The 22,545-nt window shown below is 49.9% G+C and overlaps 1 protein-coding gene across 1 annotated transcript in view; it reads left to right on the forward strand.

Moving 5' to 3' along the window:
• Positions 1 to 22,545, forward strand: part of LOC105881437 (anoctamin-2) — a 184,354-nt gene that overhangs the window by 130,710 nt on the left and 31,099 nt on the right. The window contains exon 11 of the mRNA XM_076007860.1: positions 21,811 to 21,885. Coding sequence (XP_075863975.1) covers positions 21,811 to 21,885 — 75 coding nt within the window. The remainder of the gene's footprint in view (positions 1 to 21,810; positions 21,886 to 22,545) is intronic.

Consider the following 22,545-nt stretch of genomic DNA (forward strand, 5'->3'; position numbering starts at 1 on the left):
TCTGCTGCCAGGAGCACAGTCGCCCTCCCGAACGCGCTGACGGCACGGCACGCCTGGTAAATGGGCCGCAGTTATGGAGCTCGGGTTTGACTGTGTTTCCAGTGCCTTAAAGTTGATGTATTTTTACATTTCCCAGGATTGGAGGGGCGAGGGCACGGTCATGGGTTTAGCTCGGAAGTGCGGTGAGGAATTTGGTGCAGTGGGGAACCCACGCGTGGCTTAGAGACTAGGAGAGAAGTCAAGGTAGAAACCTGGATGAAACTTGAGGGGATGTGTCTCCCATCCCCTAGCCAGGATGAGACGCTCGGGAGTGCTGTACACACAGTGTGTGTGGATGTGGCACATGACGCCACAGGCCGCAGTGAGAATTTCTGAGGTTGCAGAGGGCCTGGGCAATGTTTTCCAAGCTCCCTGGTGTATTCTGGTTTGGCCAACCAATGTGTGGCTGCAGAGCTCAAGGAAAAGTTAACACATGGGAAGAGAAAACGCAATGCATTTGGTGACTTTACCCTAATAGACGGGGAGAGACTTCCAGGACACAGGCTTTGGCAAAATATGTCATAATAAAGAAGATGGCTGGACGTATCTCCAGGCTTTCGAGTATTGTGGGGTCACGTGGACTTTCTTATTTTTCCCATGGCAGGGGTTATTTGGGGAAAACTGTATACATCCCAGGGTTGAACTTTCAAACAAATAAAGCTGCTGCTGGCCCCAGAGCTGCAGATGGGCATGTCCCCAGGGTGCCCTTAGAGAAGTGTGGCTCTCTCTTTGCTCAGCTCCATCCGTCCCCTCTGACCTCACACATACACACACACACACACACACACACACATGCACACACACGCACACACATGCACACACATGCACACACATTGAGTTGCTTCCTCTGTAGAAGAGATGGGAAAACCTCTCTCTACTGTAGAGCAATTCCTTTTGAGGACAAAGACTGTTGTGATGACCCTTCTCTCTCTTTGCACAGGTTGCTAGTAAATGTAAAAATTATTGTCGCAAGTGGGTTTGAGGCAGTTGCTGAGGGGAGCCCTGTGTGTTAGACAGACTTTTGTGTCCTCTAGCAATGCCGGCTGCGTGCTTTGGGGACCCAGCAGGCGTTTGCAGCTGATCATGGTGATTCTGAGGAAGCTGTATTTCTTGAAGTTTTCATCGTGCTGTATATAGAAAGGGGTCCCTGGCACAGGAAAGGGAGGTGGAGAGCTATTTCCCCTCACCGCTTTACGTTCTCGCAGTGCTCCTCCTCCTGTGAACACGGGCCCAGGCCTTTGCAGAGCCCCTTGCTGCGGTGCTGGGTGGGCGGGTGGGCGGGTGCCCGCCGCTCGCCGTAGTCTGGGGAGCTGCGGAGTGCACGTGCACAGAGGGAGGGAACCTGGCTTCTAGACTCAGCTCTGCCTCTGACAGTCCACGAAAACCTCGGTTTCCCATGGGTAAAGTGCGACTGGGGCCACCAACCTCCCATAGTTGCCACAAAGATTGTTTAAAATATGTGTTTCTTTTTTTTTTTATTTCGGCATATTATGGGGGAACAGATTTTAAGGTTTCAATAAATGCCCCCCCCCAAGTCTGAGTTTCCAGCATGACCATCCCCCAGATGGTGCACATCTCACTCCTTATGTATGTATATACCCACCCCCTCCCCCCTCCCCCCTGCCCAATACCCTATTACTGTAGTACCTATGTGTCCACTTAGGTGCTACTCAGTTAATACCAGTTTGCTGGAGAATATATCTGGTGCTTGTTTTTCCATTCTTGGGATACTTCACTTAGTAGTATGGGTTCCAGCTCTAACCAGGAAAATATAAGATGTGCTATATCACCGTTGTTTCTTAGAGCTGAATAGTACTCCATGGTATACAAAATATGTGTTTCTTTATGGAACATTTGAATGTGCACAAAAATAGGGAAAATAGTACAGTGAAGCTTCATGTTCTCTCACTAAAACTTCAATAATTATCAGCTCCCGGCCAGTCTTGTGTCCTTGTTGGCCCACCCCGAGCCTCTCCCCATTACCACCTGTCAACGTCCACTATGAGGACTCCGTGGATGAGGCAGTGGCCTGGCAGTGCCCTCCAGAGCAGCTAACCATGGCACGTGCTTAAGCCATGTGTGTGGACGCATGTTTATGACCTCCTGGCACATCTGTGGGGTGGCCAGATGGCAGAGCACTTCTCGCTGCCTCACGGATGAGGTCAAGCGACTTGTCTACGATCACGCAGCCACTAAGAGTTTGGGACTATCCCCAGACCATGTCTCCCAATTCCCACACGTGTGCTCTTGGCTCTATGCTCTGCTGCCTCTGTGTTGATTTTTCCTTTTGGATATCTTCTCAGGGAGCAACAGGAGACTTGTAAAATTTTATGTGGGCTCACAGTTTAAAGAGAACCTGTTTATGGGGCTGTAACAACCATGCATTCGTGGACACAACCGCTTATGTCTGGGAGGGGTCAGCGAATCCCGCTCAACTCATCAACACTCAGTGCGCTGCTTTCTGCTCTGATGACCGGAACGTGGAAGATGAGTGAGCTCGCTGCTCTCAGACAGCTCAGAGTCACAAGCACCAGGACACACAAATAACCTGACAGAGCCGAAGGTGATGAGGGTGGCCCGCGTGGACCAAGTGCTGAGGGTGCCTGGGAGACGTTGCTTAACCCCTAGCTGCTGTCTCCGTTAAGGATTATTGCTGTTTCCAAAAGCTGTGGCCCCAGCACTGTGGCAATTTGTGCTTGCATTTACACAACCCTAAAGCCTAAAAGCCAACTACTAGGTTTAAGGATAGCTATGTAATCTTTTCGTGAACTAGGAGTCCTCATTAAGGCAATATAGCAGATGACTAGATTACGAATGGCTACCCCAGCAGCAGTGCCGTCTACTAACCTATTAATTAGTATTAATGCTGTGAAAGTTTAGGGCAGCTATGAAGAGGTAGCCAGCTGTGAAGTAAGGGGCCTGGTCCACAGAAGACCACTCTCACTTCTGACACCAAATGCAAGTTCAGCGTCCCAGTGATTTGCTAGAAGGACTCAGAGAATTCACTGAAATCTGTCATGCTCAAGGTTATGGCTTGTTACGGGGAAGGGATACAGGTTCCTTCTTTGGCCAAGGGAAGAAGTGCAAGGCTCCGGTTGTCCTCTCCCTGTGGAGTCAGGGTGGCGTTGGCTTCCCAGCATCAGTGTGTGACAGTGAGCTCAGAGTCTTGCCAGCCAGGGGACCTCACCTGCACCTTGGTGCCCGGAACGCTCACTGGAGCTCGGTCACATAACCCCCACGTGGTCGACCTTTAATCAACAGCCCTTTTAGGGTTGAACTGATACCGTGTGGCTCACGGCCCCCGTCTAAACAGTGCTGGTAGATTATCCAGTGGCCAAAGCTCCCAGGTGAACAATGACACTCCCATCGGGCAGGACATGCTGTGGCCCGGAGATCACTTCTCCGTAGCCGAGAGCAGAGGCCAGCGACTGGGGAGCTGCTCTTTGGTTAAGGTTAATTCTTCCCTACACAGCCACTGAAGAGTCTTCATGCAAACATATATCCTTGGCCAGCTTCCGGAGACCCTGGGGAAGAAGTAAGGTGGGCATAGTAACGAGGACTTTAAACAATTTGTTTTCCTTTGGGTTCGTGAAAGGTTGCAGAGCAGGTGAATCGCAGAGCTCAGGCTGGAGCCCCATCTCGAGAGAGCTTCTGGTGGCCACAGTGAGCCCAGCTCTCGAGATGCCCTGGGGCACCTGCCTGAGGGTGTCCTCCCCAGACTCAAGAAGGGCAGTGAGGCTGCCCCCTTTGGAGACTGCAGAATTTGAGGCTCTCGTTCCTTCCCTTCTGTCTTCTCCCCTTCCCTCCCACTGGTATTGATTGACAGTGCGTGGTGAATGAGGGCACAGGAAAGGGAGAGAAAGGGAGTCCCATTGTCTCTGTGAGGCATTTGTTGTCCTGGTCACTTTTTTCCAGGCTTTTTTTTTTTTTTTCTAGAGACAGAGTCTCGCTTTAATGCCCAGGCTAGAGTGAGTGCTGTGGCATCAGCCTAGCTCACAGCAACCTCAAACTCCTGGGCTCAAGCGATCCTGCTGCCTCAGCCTCCCGAGTAGCTGGGACTATAGGCATGCACCACCATGCCCGGCTAATTTTTTTTATATATATTAGTTGGCTAATTAATTTCTTTCTATTTTTAGTAGAGATGGGGTCTCGCTCTTGCTCAGGCTGGTTTCGAACTCCTGAACTCTAGCAATCCGCCCGCCTCGGCCTCCCAGAGTGCTAGGATTACAGGCGTGAGCCACCGCGCCCGGCCTAGGCTTTGTACTCTTTTCAGGGAACAGGTTTCCATTCTCTTCCTCAGCCTCAACCTGCACCGTTCTATTTCTACATCAGAAGACAATCTGCAAGCAACACATTGCCCATAAACTCTGACCTGGCTGGTGGGATCCCAGGGAGCCCTGCTGCTCCTTGCCCGGGGCCCAGAGATGGGCGGGTGGGGATGAGGCCAAGGGGAGGGCGAGCTCTTGCATTAAGCTGTGCACTTTGTTCACTGAGTGAGGGCTTGCCCTGTGCATATTATGCAGGCTAACTGCAGCCACTTCTGGGAGTTAAGCATTGAGATGACTTGAGCTCATTGGGAAAAAATCCCCCACTGGCGACATAGGGAGGTGGCTCTGTACCCTGTGGTATGGAGCAGGAGCCTGGCGGGAGCAGCTGAGGCTGCAGATTCCCTGGTGTCACTCCCCAGCCACGCAGTGAGTCAGGGCCCAGAGCACAAGGACATGATGTGCTGGCTCCCTGGGTGGGGGTGGCTGCAGAGTGGAGAAGTTCCCAGGCGAGCCCACCACTCCGTCATCCTGGCCTCCTGGTGCCTGGCTGCACGTGGGGAGAGGCGGGGCCCACGTCTCTTTCTGGGGCAGCAAATCAAAACTCTCTGGGCACAGGGGTACTCATCTCTGGGTGGTTCCGCCAGTCTGTTTCTGTTTTTAGGAAGAGAACTGTGAGAGTGCGGGAGAAACAAATAGAGATGGATGTCCTCCCTGGTGCAGAAGCTGGGGACACAGAGACGGAGTGTAGAAAGCACAGCCATTGTCCTGGCGGTCCAACAGCAGAGTCTGGGGTCGGTGGCATGAAACTAGAATACCTGTGAGTATGGGTCCTTGCCCTGGGCCCGTGGCAGTTTAAGATGCAGAGCTGTGGGACAGAATGAGAAGGTCCCAGCACTGGGAGCAAGGGAGGGCAGCGGCCACCTCTTAAGCTGTAACTTGTCGACCAAAGTTGTCACTTGTTAGAGGTCTAATAGCCTTGTACCCGCAGTGCTTCGCAGAGACATGCTGCAGTTCAGGGAAAGAGCACAAGCGAAGGGCCTGGAAGAACCTCCCTGAGATGCAAGGGGACGGGTTACTGGTTGGCTTACAGTCAAATCATTTATTATTGCATGAAGCAAGAAAAATCTTGCTGAGGGGCAAAAGTCCTGGTTCTGGGCTTAGGTCAGATGAGGGGATAAAACAACTTTTCTCAAACTGCCACAGAACTGGATAGTTTGCCATCGTTTCATGATAGTCGGTGAAGGCTGCATTACACTGAGAATACTACAGGACTTCTCAGAGCCTTTATAGGACTATGAATTGGTACATTGAGTTTCTTAGAATGTCCCATCTATGCCTATTTTGTTAAGAATTTTTATCATAAAAGTGTGCTGAATATTGCCAAATGCTTTTTCTACGTCTATTGAGAGAATCATATGGTCTTTGTCCTTGCTTTTATTTAAGTGGTGAATTGCATTTATAGATTTGTGTATGTTGAACCAACCTTGCATCTCTGGATGAAGCCCACTGGTCTTGGTGAATTATTTTTTTGATGTGCTGTTGGATTTGGTTTGCTAAGATTTTGTTGAGGATTTTTGCATCTATATTCATGAGGAATATTGGTCTGTAGTTTTCTTTCTTTGTTGCGTCCTTTCCTGGCTTTGGTATCAAGGTGATATTGGCTTCATAGAATGAGTTGGGGAGGATACCATCCTTCTCAATGCTTTGGAATATTTTCTGCAGTAAAGGTATGCGTTCTTCTTTGTAGGTTTGGTAAAATTCAGGTGTGAACCCCTCTGGTCTGGGACTTTTTTTTTGGAAGATTTTTTATTGCTGCTCCAATTTCTGCACTTGTTATTGGTCTATTCAGGAGTTCTATTTCTTCCAGATTGAGCTTAGGGAGGTTGTGTGTTTCCAAGAATCTGTCCATTTCCTCCCCATTTTGTAGTTGTTGGGCGTATAGATTTTTATAGTATTCAAAGATAATGTTTTGTTTTTCTGTGATGTCTGTAGTGACCTCTCCTTTTTCATTTCTGAATGAGTTTATTATTAAAAAATAAAAAAAGAGTTAAAAATAAGTAAATAAATTTCTTAAAAGAGAAAGAGATTGATGTGTATGGAATGTCTGTTAATACCTAGAAAATCCAGTTTTCTGAAGAACACAGTATAGGAAATGCAAACAAGATAAAAAATCATAGGGTTGGAATTATTCAGATCTGTTTTAAAATCCCTGCTCAGCTATTTACTAACGTACTAGTGTAGCCGTGGTCAAGCAACTAACCTTCTTGGGTCGTAATTTCCTTATGTATGCAATGAGACTGATAATTCCCATCTCATAAAGCTATTGTGAGGAATAAATGAGATCAGATATGTCAAGCATCCTGGAAAGTGCCCGTTACGAGTAAGCACGTAATAAATGATGCACGGATGCATGGTAGAGGGATGCGTGGGTGGGCAGATGGAGCTCTCAGTCTTGGACCATGACCTTAGGGAGGCAGAGTCATTGTTCTGGGGTACACTCAGACCACCAAGCATGAGTGTGCATTCGTGCACACACATACATGTGCACACATGAGCACAGGGCATGCAAATACTCATGCATGAGTTTTCTTGGATGTTTTCCAAAGACATAAAAGTCTGGGCTTCTTCCACCATGCTTCCAAAATGTCCTGGCATGCACTCCATCGCACTATAACTGTTTTGTTACTCATCTGTCTCTCTCATGACACTAAGAGTCTGGGGGCACAAAGGCCACAGCACAGTCCCTGGAACACAGTAGATGCTTGTCAAATCACTGCAAATGGCTTGTCGGGGCCTCTTTTCCAGTGTCTGGGCAGGTGGGGCGACTACACCAGTGGCGTCTGAGAGGCCTGACCTGACCAGCCTATCAGGGGTCTTAACCCCTCTTAAGGGTCAAAGCTCCTCTGAACCCGGCACTGACTAGGGGACCGGAGGGGCTGATAACAAGGCTGGTGTCTGGAGTAGGATGAGATGAGCTCTGGGCCCTGTGGTCGGGCACTGCAGGTAGGGTTTGGACTCCTGGGCTTGGGTCCCAGGTCCTTCCCTTGCTTGCCACATGGGATGGTGGGTAGTCACACGCAGAAGCTGCCGTGGGTCCGAGTTGGATTCACGGAGTCTGCCCAGTCCGCCCGGGACCGGCACAGACTCCTCTACTCAGCAGTCCTCTGTGTGCAGAGCCTCGTCCTGGGCCCCGAGGAGAAAGGAGGCTGCTGGGCAGAGACTCCACCTGCTCAGTCACCCACGGATTGAACGTCTTCTCCCTTCCTCCTCCATTTCCTCCCTTTTGTGGGTTTTCCTTCCTCTCTTTGGCTCCACTTTCCTCTCTGTGCCAGGGCTTATTGAGGCAAGGCCCATGTCTGGCTGAAGCTGGGCATGCCAAGTGCCCAGACCTCTGCTCTGTCCCGTGGTTGTCCAGGATGCCCTCCGCCTGCGGGACAGAGCGGACTCCTGGTCACAGAGAGCACCAAGCCCAAAGAACAGGCAGGCGTGTGTGGGGCGCGGTTTCACCTCGCCTGCGGCCCACGTGGGAAGTGGGGGTCCTTTTAATGGGTCATTTCACGTACTCATCTCAGAGCTGTGTGCTGAGCAGGGTGTGCTGTCGTAGCCCTGGGTGTGTCTACAGGAAGCGCAGAGCCCAGCCTTCGAAATTATTTTCTTCTCCTGAAACCTAGTGGAGGACTGCCCCCTTCAAGGGAGTCCCAGGTTTGGGGGAGATCTTGAAAGTGCTTCCTCATGTTTTACCCACCTTTCCTTGTTGGGGTCCCATCCCATTTGTTGTAACCCCTTGTTTTTAATGAAGAAGGGCAGCTAACCACCATTCTCTATTAGTTTACCAAACCTGAAACCAAACCAGCAAACATTGTGTGCCAGGGGAGTTCAGCATTGCCAGACACCACCGTGAAGGCTAATCTTTTTTTTTTTTGCCAGTTTACTATTGTTGCAAGTTGCTGAACATTGTTTCTTCTGCAATCCTAGTCAAAAACAAACACTATTTTGGATGTATGCGGTCTGAGCCTGGTATGACAGTGAAGACTCTGTCTGTGGGTTGAGGCCAGGACTGATTGATGTCGTTAGCAAAACAATGAACAATGTTCCTTTACTTTTCTGACCAGAACACATGGGCGTTGGCAACACTCATTATTTATTCCTATACATGTGAAATCAATTTCAAAGCACACAATCTTTAAATAAAAATTACCAACACATTTCAAAATGTCATTTTTTTCTGCACTGAGAAGCCTGCCACCTCTGCTTTTGAACAGAGGCCAGTGACGGTCCCTTAGGATGTAGGCTCTAAAGGCACCTGTTAAAGTGCTTTGCATGTAGCGGGGAATCCTAAGACCCAGCAAATTCAGGAAATGTGAGGTGACTGCGTCGGTCTGGGTCCTCTCTAGCGTGTCGGGCCAATGGCTGGGAAGTCAAACCAGGCTTTGGCCACTGGGTCCCGGGTGGCCATGGGCCAGGCAGTGCTCCCGCCTTCCATCCTCATCCTTCGTACCCCACGAGCTGCCGAGACAGTGGGTCTGACGCTCGCCCCAAACGGGTGTAATGAGCGTCTGCTGCAGCCTGTGGCCAGCCCGAGAGTGGGCGAGGAGTGTGGAGGGAGCCAGTGGCCGTCACCTTGGCCGCAGTGCCGCTGGCATGGCGGATCCCACGTGGACACTCTGTGCACGAGGGAAGTGTCTCCATCTTGTTTCCACCCTGTGAGCTCCGCGGAGAATCTGTTCATGGGGGGCAAGCCACAGGAATCAGGCCCCGGGCACACACGCAGGGGCGCGAGGCTTGGAGAAAGGCATTTCCCAGTGCGGGCTGGTCCTCAGCACAGCTCGTGGGGCGTTTTCAAACTTTCACAGCCCAGATTCTGAGCTGGGGGATGTGGGGAGGTTTGGGAATTGGTGTGTTTCCCAAAGCCCCTCTGTGACTCGGATGACTGGCTGATGTGGGACCCAGTGGCGCTGGCCCGGAGTCCAGTGCCAGCCTCACGGTGGCGGCGGCCTGTCCTCTCTGGGGCCTGGGCCCCAGCTCTCCTCTTCTCTCCTCCAGGGCTGGCGGCAGCTCTTCCAGCTCCCCACCCGCGCCGGCACCAGGAGGCGGGGACACCCCATAGAGCATCGCCAAGATACAGAGGGGGTTTGGACCAGAAAACAGAGCCTCCCAGAGATTTCCTTGCACATCTATTTAGTAGGAAAACTAGTCATAGGAACTAGGAGAATTGAGCCCGCAGAAAACAAGAATAAGAGAGGACTTCAGGAAGAGCTTCGGTCTGTGAATAAACGCTCTGCAGAGCCGCTCTCCATCAGGAAAGGGACCCACGGGAGCAGGAGGCCTGTGGATTAGGCTGAGCGCGACGGTGACCTGGAGGGACAAGCAGCAGCAGGAGGAGCTGACGGGGTGGCCAGGGGAGCTCGGTGGCCGAGGCCCTCAGTCAGCGTGGGTGGCTCACAGCCCACACGCCCACAGACAGAGGGCAGGTGAGATCTCGCAGGTGTGGCACGTGGCTGAGACTCTGCAGCACGCGTGGGAAAGCTGTCCTTATCAGCACGTGTCTGTGGGGCGCACGACTGACTACTTTGCTTAAGGTGGTAGGAGGTTGCCAAGAAGCTTTCGCATATTCCCCTTGCGTGTCCCTCGCATCTGTGAGAGGTTGACACTCCGGTGTGACCCAAGGTAGGGCCCCAGGTTGCTTCATGGGCCGTTCCTGGGTAAAACTAGATCTGACCCACCCAGTGACTAAGTACCCAATCCCCACCTTACGGGCACCGGGCACTACCAAAATGAGTGAGGCTGTTGTTTCCCAACTGATACCCACTCCCTGCCGCCTCCATGCCAACGAGGCCACGGCCAGGGTGACCTATGCACGCATCCATGTTGATGAGACTTGGGGCCTCCCTGCCCTCACAGACTGACTTTTCCCAAAGCAGACAGATGGGAGATGAATAAACAAGATCACTGTAGAGTGAGAAGTGTGATAGCATGACAAGGGCCAGGGTTGGGCCGGGGGGCTGGCAACATCCTCGTTGGAGGGGTGGGGCTGCAATCGACAGAGCTGCAGCGTGGGCTGTGGGCGTGCCGGGGCAGGGGCTGGGAGTCATGCAAAGATCTTCATGCAGAAGCTGGCTTGGCGTGTGCAAGGAGCAGGACAGAAGCCAGTGTGGCAGGAATGGGGTGAGCAAGGAGCGAGGTTCAAGAGGAGCTGCAGCACAGATGATGTTAAGCATTGGGGCACACGAGTTTAGATGCATCCGAAGTCCGTAGTCATTTGGCTTACGGTGTTCGTGTGATGTTCTAGATAAGTTTATATATCAAGGCTTCACACATATATAGGTGTTCCTTGACTCCTGAGGGGCTTCTGTCCCAGTAAACTCATGGTAAGTTGAAAATATTGTAAGTTCTGAAAATGCATTTAGCACCATGGTAAACCCTTCGTAAAGTGAAAAATCGTAGCATCCTAAGCCAGAGACCTTCTGCAGCACGACTGGCGGGTGCTGGTGGCGTCAGCCCAGCCTCCTCTCACAGACAAGAGGCTGGAGAAGGGCGAGGACCTGCCTGCCCCAGGCTCTCGCACTCAGCAGGAATGTCGCCTACCACGATGTAGAAGGGCCTCCCTTAGAGAGCCAGTGGCGAGGGGCTGCCCCCAGTGCCAGCCAGGCAGGGCACGCAGTAGAACGGCAGGCACTGGGGGCTGGACAGACAGAAGCTCAGCCCAGTGCTGGAACCCGGGGGACAAGGCAGCCGCTGAGAAACAGAGACGGTGAAGCAGCTCTCTGGGGAGCCAGAGGGGCAGACAGAGTGAGCGGGCTGGACCCCAGGAGGGCAGAGGGAGCCAGAGTGTTTTCTTGTGTCTGCTAGGAAAGCCGAGCAGTGGGAGGAATAAAAGAATGTTTTCCATTTTAGCCACAAATTACACTGCATTCTGTCCCGGGCTTTAGGCATCAGTGCTGTGCCACGTGACTGCCTTATGCCCCTTGGCCAAGATCCCCTCCTGGCCTGTGGCCCTGTCCTAAAGGTCTTCCTCTATCTCTGGAAGGTTCTGAGGGTCAGTCACAGGGCTGAGGGGCAGGACCTAGAGGCTCAGCTCCAGAGAGGTGGTGTGCAGCTCTGGGCCAAGGCCATTCTGCTGACATGGCAGCAGGGGACATGGGAGGTTCACCGTAGGTGAAGGGAGAGATGTTTACCTCACTCCTCTGGTCAGGCCAGGAAGGCTTCCTGCAGGAGGAGGTCTTTTAGGAGGGAGACCTAAACACGAGAGAGAGAGAGAGAGAGAGAGACAGAGAGAGAGAGAGAGACAGAGAGAGAGAGAGAGAGAGAATATGATGAAGTTGTGGGACACTCTCCTGCTAGAGTAGGGGCTATTTTGTAAGCAGTCTCGAAGGCTCCCCCAGCAAAGAGAGCTCCGAGCGGCTGTGTCTGAGGGAGAGTGGGACCAGGTGAGGTCACACAGGATGGTGCGTGGCTTGGGAGCAGGAAGAGCATCCTCTGGGTCTGTGCTGGAGGAAGCATTGCCCACATCGAACTTGAGTTTCTTTGTCCCTTTGACAGGGACCTTCGCCTAATGCATCCTAGTCGGACCAGGGTTCCTGATGGATGAAGCAAGGATGATGATGATATTAGGGAACAAATACTGGGCTCTAACTGTGTGTCAGGCTCAGTTCTACGCACATTCCATGCATGGCCTCATTTCATCTTCACAGTAGCAATCTTGCACTGTTGGCGCAATGTTCAATCCCTTTTTTGTGGACAAGGAAATGGAGGTGTAGAGAAGTTGGTGACATGCTTGAGGTCACATGGCCACTGACCGTGTGAGCTGGAACTCAAACCCAGGCACAGTATTCCTGGGCACCACTGGCTCCCCCTTCCAGGCTGATGGGGTGCCCAGCTCGAGCAAAGAAGAAAATGAAGGGGACAAGGAAAAGGAGACAAAGATAAATGAGCAAAGAATGTTTTTTCTCAACTGTAACTTTATGGTCCCATTTCATAGATGTGCTGGGTCAGCCCTGAGCCTCCTCTTTCTCTTTCTCCTTCATTTCCCTCAAACATATATGTGCAGGGCTGAGGTGGCCTGAAGTCACAAGCTGGGAGACCACGGCGTAAATCCTATCAGTTTATAGCTTTCATTTGTTTAGAGAAGGTGGTGTGGATCATGTCTCTGTCCCCTAGCGTGTGCCGTCCCATGTGTGGCTGACTTGGTGACATTGGCCGCCTGAATTGTTAATCTCCCCTGAAATTGTGTTGAGGTGTCCCCCATACCCAGGGCGATTGGCGCACATGATGGCTGGCTCATCAAAATGCATAAAGCTCACTAACCCTGCGGCCACGTGAGACCAGGCTGTCACCCTGACCCTCCTCCCGGAGCACGGGAGCACCTGGGTTTTCCTGGCTCTTGTCTCTGACGGTGTCTCAAGGAGCCTCAAATGGAAAGGTATCTTGCACTTCTTCACACTGCCCCTCTCGCTTCGCGTTTCCTCCCCTCCCCACTCACCCTCCTTCAAGCCTTCCACGTGTCCGTGTCTCCTCCGGCCAGCCTTGCCCAGTCATGCCGCGCCACGGAGGCCAGGCCCTCAGGAGCACCACTGCCCGACTTCCGGAGCCTGTGTTGTTCCTCTCCAGGTCGTTGGAGCAAGCCGTTGCTGTCTGAGCCTTTCTCAGACGCAGTGGAATCTGGGACAGGACTTGCTTTTCCTCCTCTACCTCGCCTCCCCGCTCTGAGTCGGTCTCCCAGTCCCGCGCCATCATGGGGCCTCTTCTCGGCCCAGTTCCCATCTGCCATGCAATGTAACCAGCCTTGGCTTACCAAGGTCATTTTGGGAAACAGGCAGATCTCCACGTGATTTCTCTCACAAAACCCACCCAGTTCCCCAGACATTGTCCCTGACCAGAGGGGTTTGGCTCCAGCCGCCTCCCGATCCGGAAAGACCTCCACCCGCTGCAGTGGTTGGATCGCCTGTCCCAGGACATCAAGGCAGACGGACTGGCCATTTTGTTCCTCCCCACCACTGGCCTCAGTGAATCCCAACAGGGTCTCGGCCGCGCCCTGCTTGCCTCCGTGCACACAGAGGGGCCTAGGTAAGGCTGGTGAGCGTTACCAAGATTGTTTGCAGAGTTGGGCCCATTAACCTGACAGGAGACACACTGCATGGACAGATATTCGTGGAGCCCTCACACAAAGCTGACACCATGCTCCACACCGCTGTGTGGATGTGAGTGGAACAAGGCCTCTGCTCCACTGGAGCTGGGAGTCCGTGAAGATCACAGACGTGACACTCCCGGTGACAGTGCAGGGTGATGAGCTGGAGATGTGCAGGCTCCTGCGAGGGGACGGGGAGGGGCCACACGGGAGCAGGTGCAAGGAGGTGGGCCCCGCAGCACTCGGGCTGACTGAAGGTGAGCGTGTGCAAGGAAACGGCCGAGGGAATGCCTCCGCTTTGGGCTCCGGCTGCTAGAGTGTCGTGGTTCAGTTCACTGAGACAGGGTATGAAAGAAGGCGTGAGGGACAAGGTGATTTTTCCTTCTGGGACATTTGTGCTTAGGACAGGCATTCCACTGAAGATGTTCACTAGATAGTTGGACCAGTGAGTTTGGAGCTTAGCAGAGAGGTCTGGGCTGATGATAAGGATTTGAGAGTCTTCAATGGGGAGTGGTCAATAAAGCCATGATTTTAGCCAAGAAAATCATATAACAGGGAAATTGCTAGTATTAAACTCAGCTTCAACCTTTGTGGCCTCCGACTTCTTAAGAAAGCAGACTGCGGCGACCTTTCCCCTCACCTGCCACCCACTGTCTGGTGTCTGGCTTTGCTACCGCCATTGCCTTGAGACTTCCTTGCATGGCTCACAGATGATCTTAACGGCAAATGCTAATGGACTTTGCTGCTTTTAACTTCCTTGATCCCCGACAAGAAGACTCGTGTCCCTTCTTAAAATTTCCTTCCCTAAGCTTTGGTCGCGCTGATCTCTTACGGTTTCCTTCCTGCATTGTGGCTCCTCCTTGCACCATGTACTTGTCCATGACAGAGCTCTGCACAGGCAGCGTCACATGAGACGCTGCAGGGTTCAGGGCGCTGGACACAGACACCTTGGATTCCAGAGCTGCAACTTATCAGCTTGTGAGCAAGTTCCACAACCTTCTGGAACCTTCTGCTATAATGGGGATAATCATTGCAACTGCCAAGAGTATTTTAAGAATGAAATGGGATGTAAGACACTTAGTTGATTGTCAGTCACATCATAAGCCACTGGGAAGGGGGTTCTGGTACGGTTTGCCGTGTTTGTAGGCTGAATGGTAACGGCCCGAAGAAAGGGGCCGAATCAGAATCTTTGGGTAACAAGTCTTTGCCGGCGATTTTGTAGGTGCCTGCTAAAGTCTGCAAGCACCGGTGTGGGATGAAGGAGAGCGGCCTGTCCCTGAGGAGAGGACGGGACTCAGAGGAAAGGCGGGCAGGTGGCGGTCAGCAGGAGGGAGGGACAAACCTCCAAGCGAGACAGGAAGTTCAGTGAGAGATATAAAAATGCGTGCGCGAGGACAAAGGGAGAAGCTGAGATTCTCACATGATAATCTTGATTTTTTTTGTCTCAGTAAATACAGTGAGTGTGAGGAAGGGGTAGCAGAGTGGGGCTTGCAGAGAAGGGCAACTCGGAAGCAGCTGGTGGGAGCACGGGTGCAAAATAAGAAGCAGCATGGCCAGCCAGTGCCAGGCAGCTGAGGGTGCTGGTTGTGAGTGCTCAGGGGCACCGATCCCGGCAGTTGTGTGATGTTTCCAGCGGTGCTCAGAGCCCCTTATCATTTACAGAGAAGTGGGAAGACTGTTCCGATCCAACACAAGGCGCTGTGGTGTGGATCCATTGGGAGAACTCCGGCACAGAAGCACGCGTGAGATGCTGAGTGTGACTGCAGTGGCAGGCCAGGCATCTGTGCGTAGAGCAGGACACAACCCGAAGAGAACTGATTGCTTGGGAAGAAAGGAGCTGTTAAGGGCCTGGAAATGCGAGGATGAGAGTGGCGGAAGAGTAGGAAGTGAAGCGTTCGGGGTAACAGCATCACCTAGAGTTTGGTGCAGGGCGGCCGCCCAAGTGAAGCGGGTTGACAGTAAGGACATTGAAGAGAAAGTAGATTTCTGGGTCTGAGTTGCTTGTGACGGCAGCAAGATTGGGGTTGGCTAGGAAGATGGCGATGCAGATAGGGACCACAAAGAGGCGTAGCAGGCCGTGGGCTGAATGGTGTGCCCCTCAAAGGAGAGGGTTTTACAGACAGAAGGGCGCAGGCTTGGAGTAATAGGTAGCACGTGGATTCTCTCCTCTAACAGCACATGGGCCCGAAGGCAAGTAAGCAGCTGCTTTCAATATTTACGACCCTCAGAATAAATCAATGATGGCGCTAAACATGATTCGTGTTTTAAAGGCCTCTAAATATTATTTAGAATTAAAAACCTAGAAGCAACTATTCATTATGAAGGAGTCAGCAGCCTCAGCCTTCCCGACAGCTGAGCAGCAAGCTCAGAGGTCCTGTCCCCTCTGGTCTTCTCTCAAACTCAGCGGGTGGCTAACCACGGAGCATCACTTCTCCCCGTCCCTCGGGACTGACCCGAAACATGAAGGCCTGGATCGTTTGTTCTCTGAGCCGCCTGCCAGCCCAGCACTCGATCCCCCGCTGTCTGCCGGCTCAAAGCGTCCTGCTGTTCCGGTGTTGGCTCTTCATGTCGTAGGGAGAGGCACTGTAGGCCACCAGTTAGTCGGGGATTCGAGTTAGCCTTCTTCTTCACCTGAAACCCTGCTGCCATGTACACATCCTACCCTCTTGTAACACAACCATTTCACCGCACTATGTATTGTGCTATCTCAGTGCTTTTGCACATGATGTTGTCTCTGGAATACTGTCCTCCCTCTTTTTCATCCCTGGAAAACTCTTATCATTCTTTAACCACAAATAAAATGCCTCATCTTTAAGTACCCCCCCCCCCAACTTATTCCTCTGGGCTGGTAGTCAATCCCTCCTCTATGTTTTTATGACATTTTGCATGTGTCATATCATGTTGTCATGTGTGTTCATCTTTCCCAGTCTCTTCTGCTCGTTAGAGCGTTCCTTACGGGCAAAGCATGAAATCTGTCCTTCTCTACATGCCTAGTGCCTGGTGCTAGCTCAATGCTTGGTGCATGCTTGATGTGCAGTGAATGTTTCCTATACAGAAACAGGAGCAATACAACCCATAATTATACAGAACTTAGAATTTTCCGTTGTTTTTTTCTTCTCTTAGACACTGCCCCCAAAATATTTGCAAGAACATAGAGTCAGTGTGCGAACATTTTAATAGAAACCAGCCTGACCCTACTCCTGACCCTTTTGTTATTATCTGGAAGCAGTGAAGCAGATGATGATGATGAAACCGCAAGAGCTGATGACGAAGCTTGGCCTCCTTCCCTTTGGAGGCGTCCCCAGAGAAAGAGGACCAGACCCTGCTTCCTTTGAAGCCCAAACCCAGTTCCACCCCAGGCTGATGCTTACTGATCACTGGCATTTACCACCTTCATTCTTTTGTAATCCGCACTGGCTTAGCCTTGGACATCTCTTCTTTACAGCACTGCTTTAAGTAAATTCACAGTATAAAAATCTAGATTAAAAACCTAGGCGAATATATATATGCTGTCCCTCACAGAGCTGGAGTATAACTCCCTGCCCCTTACATGTGGCATTGTGACCTCCTTCTGAGAGTAAAGTATGGAAAGAAGAAAAAGAAAAACTTTACAATAGAGAAATCTGGCAGATGCCACCTCTACCAGGTGACCAAGGCATTTATCTTCAGTGATAGGTCATATTATAGCCTGTGACCTTGATAGGATGTGATGAAAATGGCCCCTTACCTCTGTGGTCTTCCTCCCCCACACCCGTAACTTCAGTCTCATCATGAGAAAAGCTTCAGACAAGCCCATGCTGAGAGATGTCCCACAAAATGCTCGACCGGCACACCTCGAGACTGCCAAGGTCATCAGCAGGAAAGTCTCGGGGACTGTCACAGTCTGGAGGAAGCTGAAGGGACGGGATGAGTAAATAGAATGTGGTATCTTAGAGGGGACCCTGGAACAGACAATGAACATTAGGTAAAAACTAAGAACTATAAAGGAAGGATGAACGTTAGTTAATAATAATGTACAGCGTTGGGCCATTGGTTGTGAACAATGTAATAATACTAATATAACAGGGGAAACTGGAGGCAGGGCATATAGAACTCTCTGAATTATCTATGAAGCTTTTTCTGTAATTCTAAAATTATTCTAAGATGAAAATCTGTTTAAAGAAAGAGAGGAAGGAACTATCATATGTTATTGATGGAAATGCGAAACGAAACAGCCTTCTGGTTTCTCATAAAGTTAGACATATACTTACCTTATGACCCAGCAATTCCACTACTTGGTATTTATCTAAGTGAAATGAAAACCCATGTTCACATCAAAACCAGTGCACAAATGCTTATGGTAGCTTTATTCAGAATAGTCAAAAACTGGAAACAATCCAAACATCCCTCAACTAGTGAGTGAATAAATGGAGTGTGCTGCATCCATACAATGGAATACTGCTCAGCAAGAAAAAGGAACAAACTACTGAGACATGCAACAAAGTGAATGAATCTCAAATGCACAGCACTGAGTTGCGGAGGTGAGACCCACAAGCCTGCATACTGTATGAATGCACTTACGTGACATGTTGGAAAAGGTAAAACTAGAGGGAGATAAACCAGATCTTGCCAGGTTCTGGGGACCGGGGAGGAGAAAGACTACGAAGGGACATGGGGGAATATTGAGAAGTGATGGGATTATTCTCTGTCTTGGTTGTGGTTATATGAATGTATATGTTCATCAAAACTCATAGAACTGCACACAAATAAAGGTGAATTTTCCTACATGTAAATTAGACCTTAATTAAACATAGAAAGCTAACCAACTCAAGGATGATGGCCACTTTTCAAAATTACTCTCCAAGTGATTTTTTTTTTTTTTTTTTTTGAGACAGAGTCTCACTTTGTTGCCCAGGCTAGAGTGAGTGCCGTGGCATTAGCCTGGCTCACAGCAACCTCAATCTCCGGGGCTCAGCGATCCTACTGCCTCAGCCTCCCGAGTAGCTGGGACTACAGGCATGCGCCACCATGCCCGGCTAATTTTTTGTATATATATTTTTAGTTGGTCAATTAATTTATTTCTATTTTTTTGGTAGAGACGGGGTCTCGCTCAGGCTAGTTTCGAACTCCTGACCTTGAGCAATCCGCCCACCTGGGCCTCCCAAAGTGCTAGGATTACAGGCGTGAGCCACCACGCCCGGCCTCCAAGTGATTTTTTTAAGTAATACTCTCACCTATTGCCCTTTCAGAGATTTCATTTCCAAATGCTTGGTTTGCCAACAGGGCACTTGCGTGGTGTTGTGTGAATATCACTGTGCCACTTGCTGTTTGCAGACTCAGACTTGGGATCCATAGCCTGGGGACAGACACAGACAGCGGAGACAAAGAAACAGGCACAGACAAAAGCTAGGATCGTGTCTTAACAATGACGACATTAGCTAAGCACTTTATAATCTCTTGCCTTTGATATAATCATGAAGCTGATTAGATCTTCTGTATGGTGCCTTACAGTTTGCAGAGCTCCCTCACGTGCATGCACTCATGTGACCCACACAAAGCCTCAGCCACCGAGGTGGGGAAGACGCTGTCCTCTTCATTTTGAAAGGAAGATGGACGCGCTAAGAGTTCGCACTTCCCTCTGTACTCCCTTGGCCTCTCCTAGGTGGGCTAGTTCAAAATTCATGGTAATTTGGAGTGAGAGATATCACTGTGTTACATATTTTACAAATAAGGAGTGTAATTATTTTACAGAGAAGGAAACTGAGGTTCTGGGAATTTCCCAAGGTGGCTCGCCTAATAAGGACTAGAGAGCCAACAGTTCAGAACTGAGATGTTCCGGTTCCGAGTCAACTTCTCTTTCTACTGTCTCATATGCTGGTTGTGTGACTTTTATGCAGAGTGTGTTAAAGTTAACGATATTTTGCTACAAATCTTCACATCTTTAATGTACTAGTGAGTAGAGAGTTCTAAGTGACTTCCATTATTAGAGCCAGATTATTATAAGTAAAGACTACTGTACTCACTGTCGTCCTTGCTAGTGACTCTGGGAGCCTGGAAGAAGTCTGAAATCTTTGTTTCTCTCGCCTTCTCCTGTTTGCACAGTGTCTGAGCGGATGAGAGCTGTGTGTGTGTTGAACGCTATAACTTCCAGAAAAAAAAAGAGCTCATCAGTGTAAAATGAGAAAGGGTGATTTTTCAACAGACACTAGAACATCTACATTAAAATTATTTTTTTTTCTTTAAGATAGTCATTTCGAGAGAACATCCAATTCAGTTGCTTTTTAGGCGAGGAGTAATGTCCCCTTCCTAATCAGGTCTAGCTCTGAAGTCCTTTTTCTCGTTTCCTTGGTGGTGTCTGAGCTCCCCCTGGGCAGGGCTGAGCCTTGTCCTCACCGAGTCCTCACCGAGTCCTCGGTATCTAGCACAGAGGGTGGCCCAGGGAAGCTGCTCAGACCGTGTGTGTTGAGTGGACCTGAACCGAGACTTAGTCCTCAAAACCTTAAGCATAATTAGGGAGGCCTCAGCAAGAACCCCTTCCATCCCCCCGTGTTTCTCTTCAGATCCCTGACTGACTGTTGTCACCTGCCAGCCCATCCTCAGTTTTCCTTGTCAGCATCTTAAGGAAAAATGCCATAAAGAAATCCTAAAGGAAAACAGTAGTGTGTGAGTAAAACTGGGAATGAATACTGGAGGGAAATGAAAGAAATTCTAGTTCTGGATGTTTGGCCTAATTGAGAAGAATATGAATAGTTCTGTACTAGTCCTATTAGAAAGAGGTTTATATGCTGCCATTTTTTTCAGAATGTCACAACCTGGGTTACTGCGTCCTCACTGTGCGTCTGCCGGACTAGAAGTCCAGAAACTTAATCGTGTCACTAAGTCTATACAACCCTGAGTATAACACTTATTTGCATCATCTATAAATGAAAGTGCTAATTACAAAATGGCTTCAGCCATAGCACTCATTTCTACCACTGTTTATTAACATTAATCCAGCTCAACTCTGCTCAGTTCAAAACATGCAACGAGAATTGCTCCTTTTTCCAGGTTCCCATAGGCTCACACCCAGGGTAACCTTCGCTCCCAAACTAACAGTGATTTTTAAACCTTTCGGTGCATGGGTGTTTCATTAACCTGTGAGCCCCTCGGGATCCACTTTCCTCGGTCTCCCCACTGTGCCTGGCACCAAGGTGAACACACGGTGGATGCACGAAACATTTTAGTCTGTTATGCCAAAAACGTCCTTTGCTTACAGTACGAGCTTTCAAAGGCTAGATGGCACTGTTGCTAGAGCCAAAGCAGGTGTGTCCTGAAATACCAGTGGTGAGGAGGGAAGAGAAGATGGGGTGCGGGTCCTGGAGCACTCACTTGCTGAGTCTGACTCAGACTCTTTGCAGAAGAGCGGGTGTGTGTTGGGGGCTCCTACCTACTGGTACAGTGCGCTCTGTCACTTCCTTGGCACCTTCACAAATACGACTTCAGATGGTCTTCCCAAGAGCCTTGTGTGGTAAACAGGACAGCTGTGTCAATCCCAATTTTATAGAATGGCAGCTCAGAGAAATCAAGTGCCTGGACTAACAGTACACAGCAAGTAGTTGCAGAACTTTTTACTGTTCATACCTGTTGGCCTCTCCTCCTCAGAATGTGCTGAAGGGGGGCTGTGGTCGGTGATGTGGTTGTCCCAGGACAGCGCCTGGGTGGACTGGACTCACTGCAAGGGAAAACTATAGGGTTCTCAGCCAAACCGATTGAATGGGACAGCTTAACCCGTGCCTCAAAATGTCTGTTTGAGTGGTGTCAGGAACACAGTCATTTTGGAGGAAATAAATGATAACACATACAGGCTCTTTCAAGAACAAAATGGTGGGTAATTTGTACAGTTATTAGGATCTAAGGTCAGTAGTTGATGTTTCATTTAAAGGATGCTCTATTTGTAGGATGCTGTCCTGTCGCGGTGGGGTTATATCTATCATTTGTCCCTTGCTTTACCGTGTTCACGTTTCTCATTAAACAAACCAAATAAGTCCATCCTTTGCAGGATGTCACTACTGTACTACTGTCACTACTATACCCATTTTACAGGTGAAAAAAGAGAGAGTCAGAATTGTTAAGATACATGTGCAACATCATGTGGTTGAACTTGAACTTCAGGCCAGTGTGAAGCGGAAATAAAATCTTGTCCTCTTTTCACTGAAGCTTTTCCAAGTTGTGTCAGCTTATCCACAACTTACAAAAGTAGGAGAGTCATTGTTGATATGGAGGGTAAGGCATCAGTGACTAGGAAAATATCTGTGTGGAAAGACAGATGATCAATGATCTGTAAATTTATGCAAATTGAGAGCACATTAATATTTGTTATTTGTGCCTTCTGACTGTCTCTACTTTCCTGTTTCTCCCCAGGATGACGAAGATAAACTGACATGGAGGGATCGTTTCCCAGGCTACTTGATGAACTTTGCGTCCATCTTGTTCATGGTAATTTCCTGGAGGGACCCCTGCCTGTGACTTGTGCATGTAGATGCTGTTGCGTGAGTGCTGTGCGAATGTTATTCTGTGATGCTGTGGGAATGATGAGAGTCTGGGGAAGATGAAGCCAGAGTCCTGTACAGAGGGGCAGGGCCCTACCCAATAGCGAGGCACTGACCACACACGTGCGAAGTTGGAACTTCTAGGGAGTGGGTTGTACCTTCCAACCGAAGACCGACCGAAAACTTGGAGAAGGAATCGGGGTAAGATGATTGCTGGGTTGGGGCACTTGTTGGAGCCATGGAATGGCTCTCTGTCTTATGGTTTGTGGAACAGAACAGTCTGGAAGCCACAGAAGAGAGCCAGCTTGGCTCTGTAAGTCTGATTCTGTGGCTTCCCTGTAGCTGCTGTGTTCGTCTCCCTATGCTCTACGTTAAAGTTTGGTAGAGCCTTTTTGTAAGACCCAGATGGTCTCAGCTGCATCAGGAAAAACTGAAGGCAGAGCCTGTGATTCGTATTTGAGTCAGATCAGTAAGATGGTAGCAGGTCATTCTTGGGAGCCAGGATGGCTGAAACCATAGTAGCTGAAGCTGGAAGGAAGGTGAAAATCAGAGGACTGAATTAGGGTCACTAACACATCTGTCTCACTTTATGGAAATATTCCTTGCA

The sequence above is a fragment of the Microcebus murinus genome, chromosome 10 (assembly GCF_040939455.1).
Source record: "Microcebus murinus isolate Inina chromosome 10, M.murinus_Inina_mat1.0, whole genome shotgun sequence".
Classification (NCBI taxonomy): Eukaryota; Metazoa; Chordata; class Mammalia; order Primates; family Cheirogaleidae; genus Microcebus; species Microcebus murinus.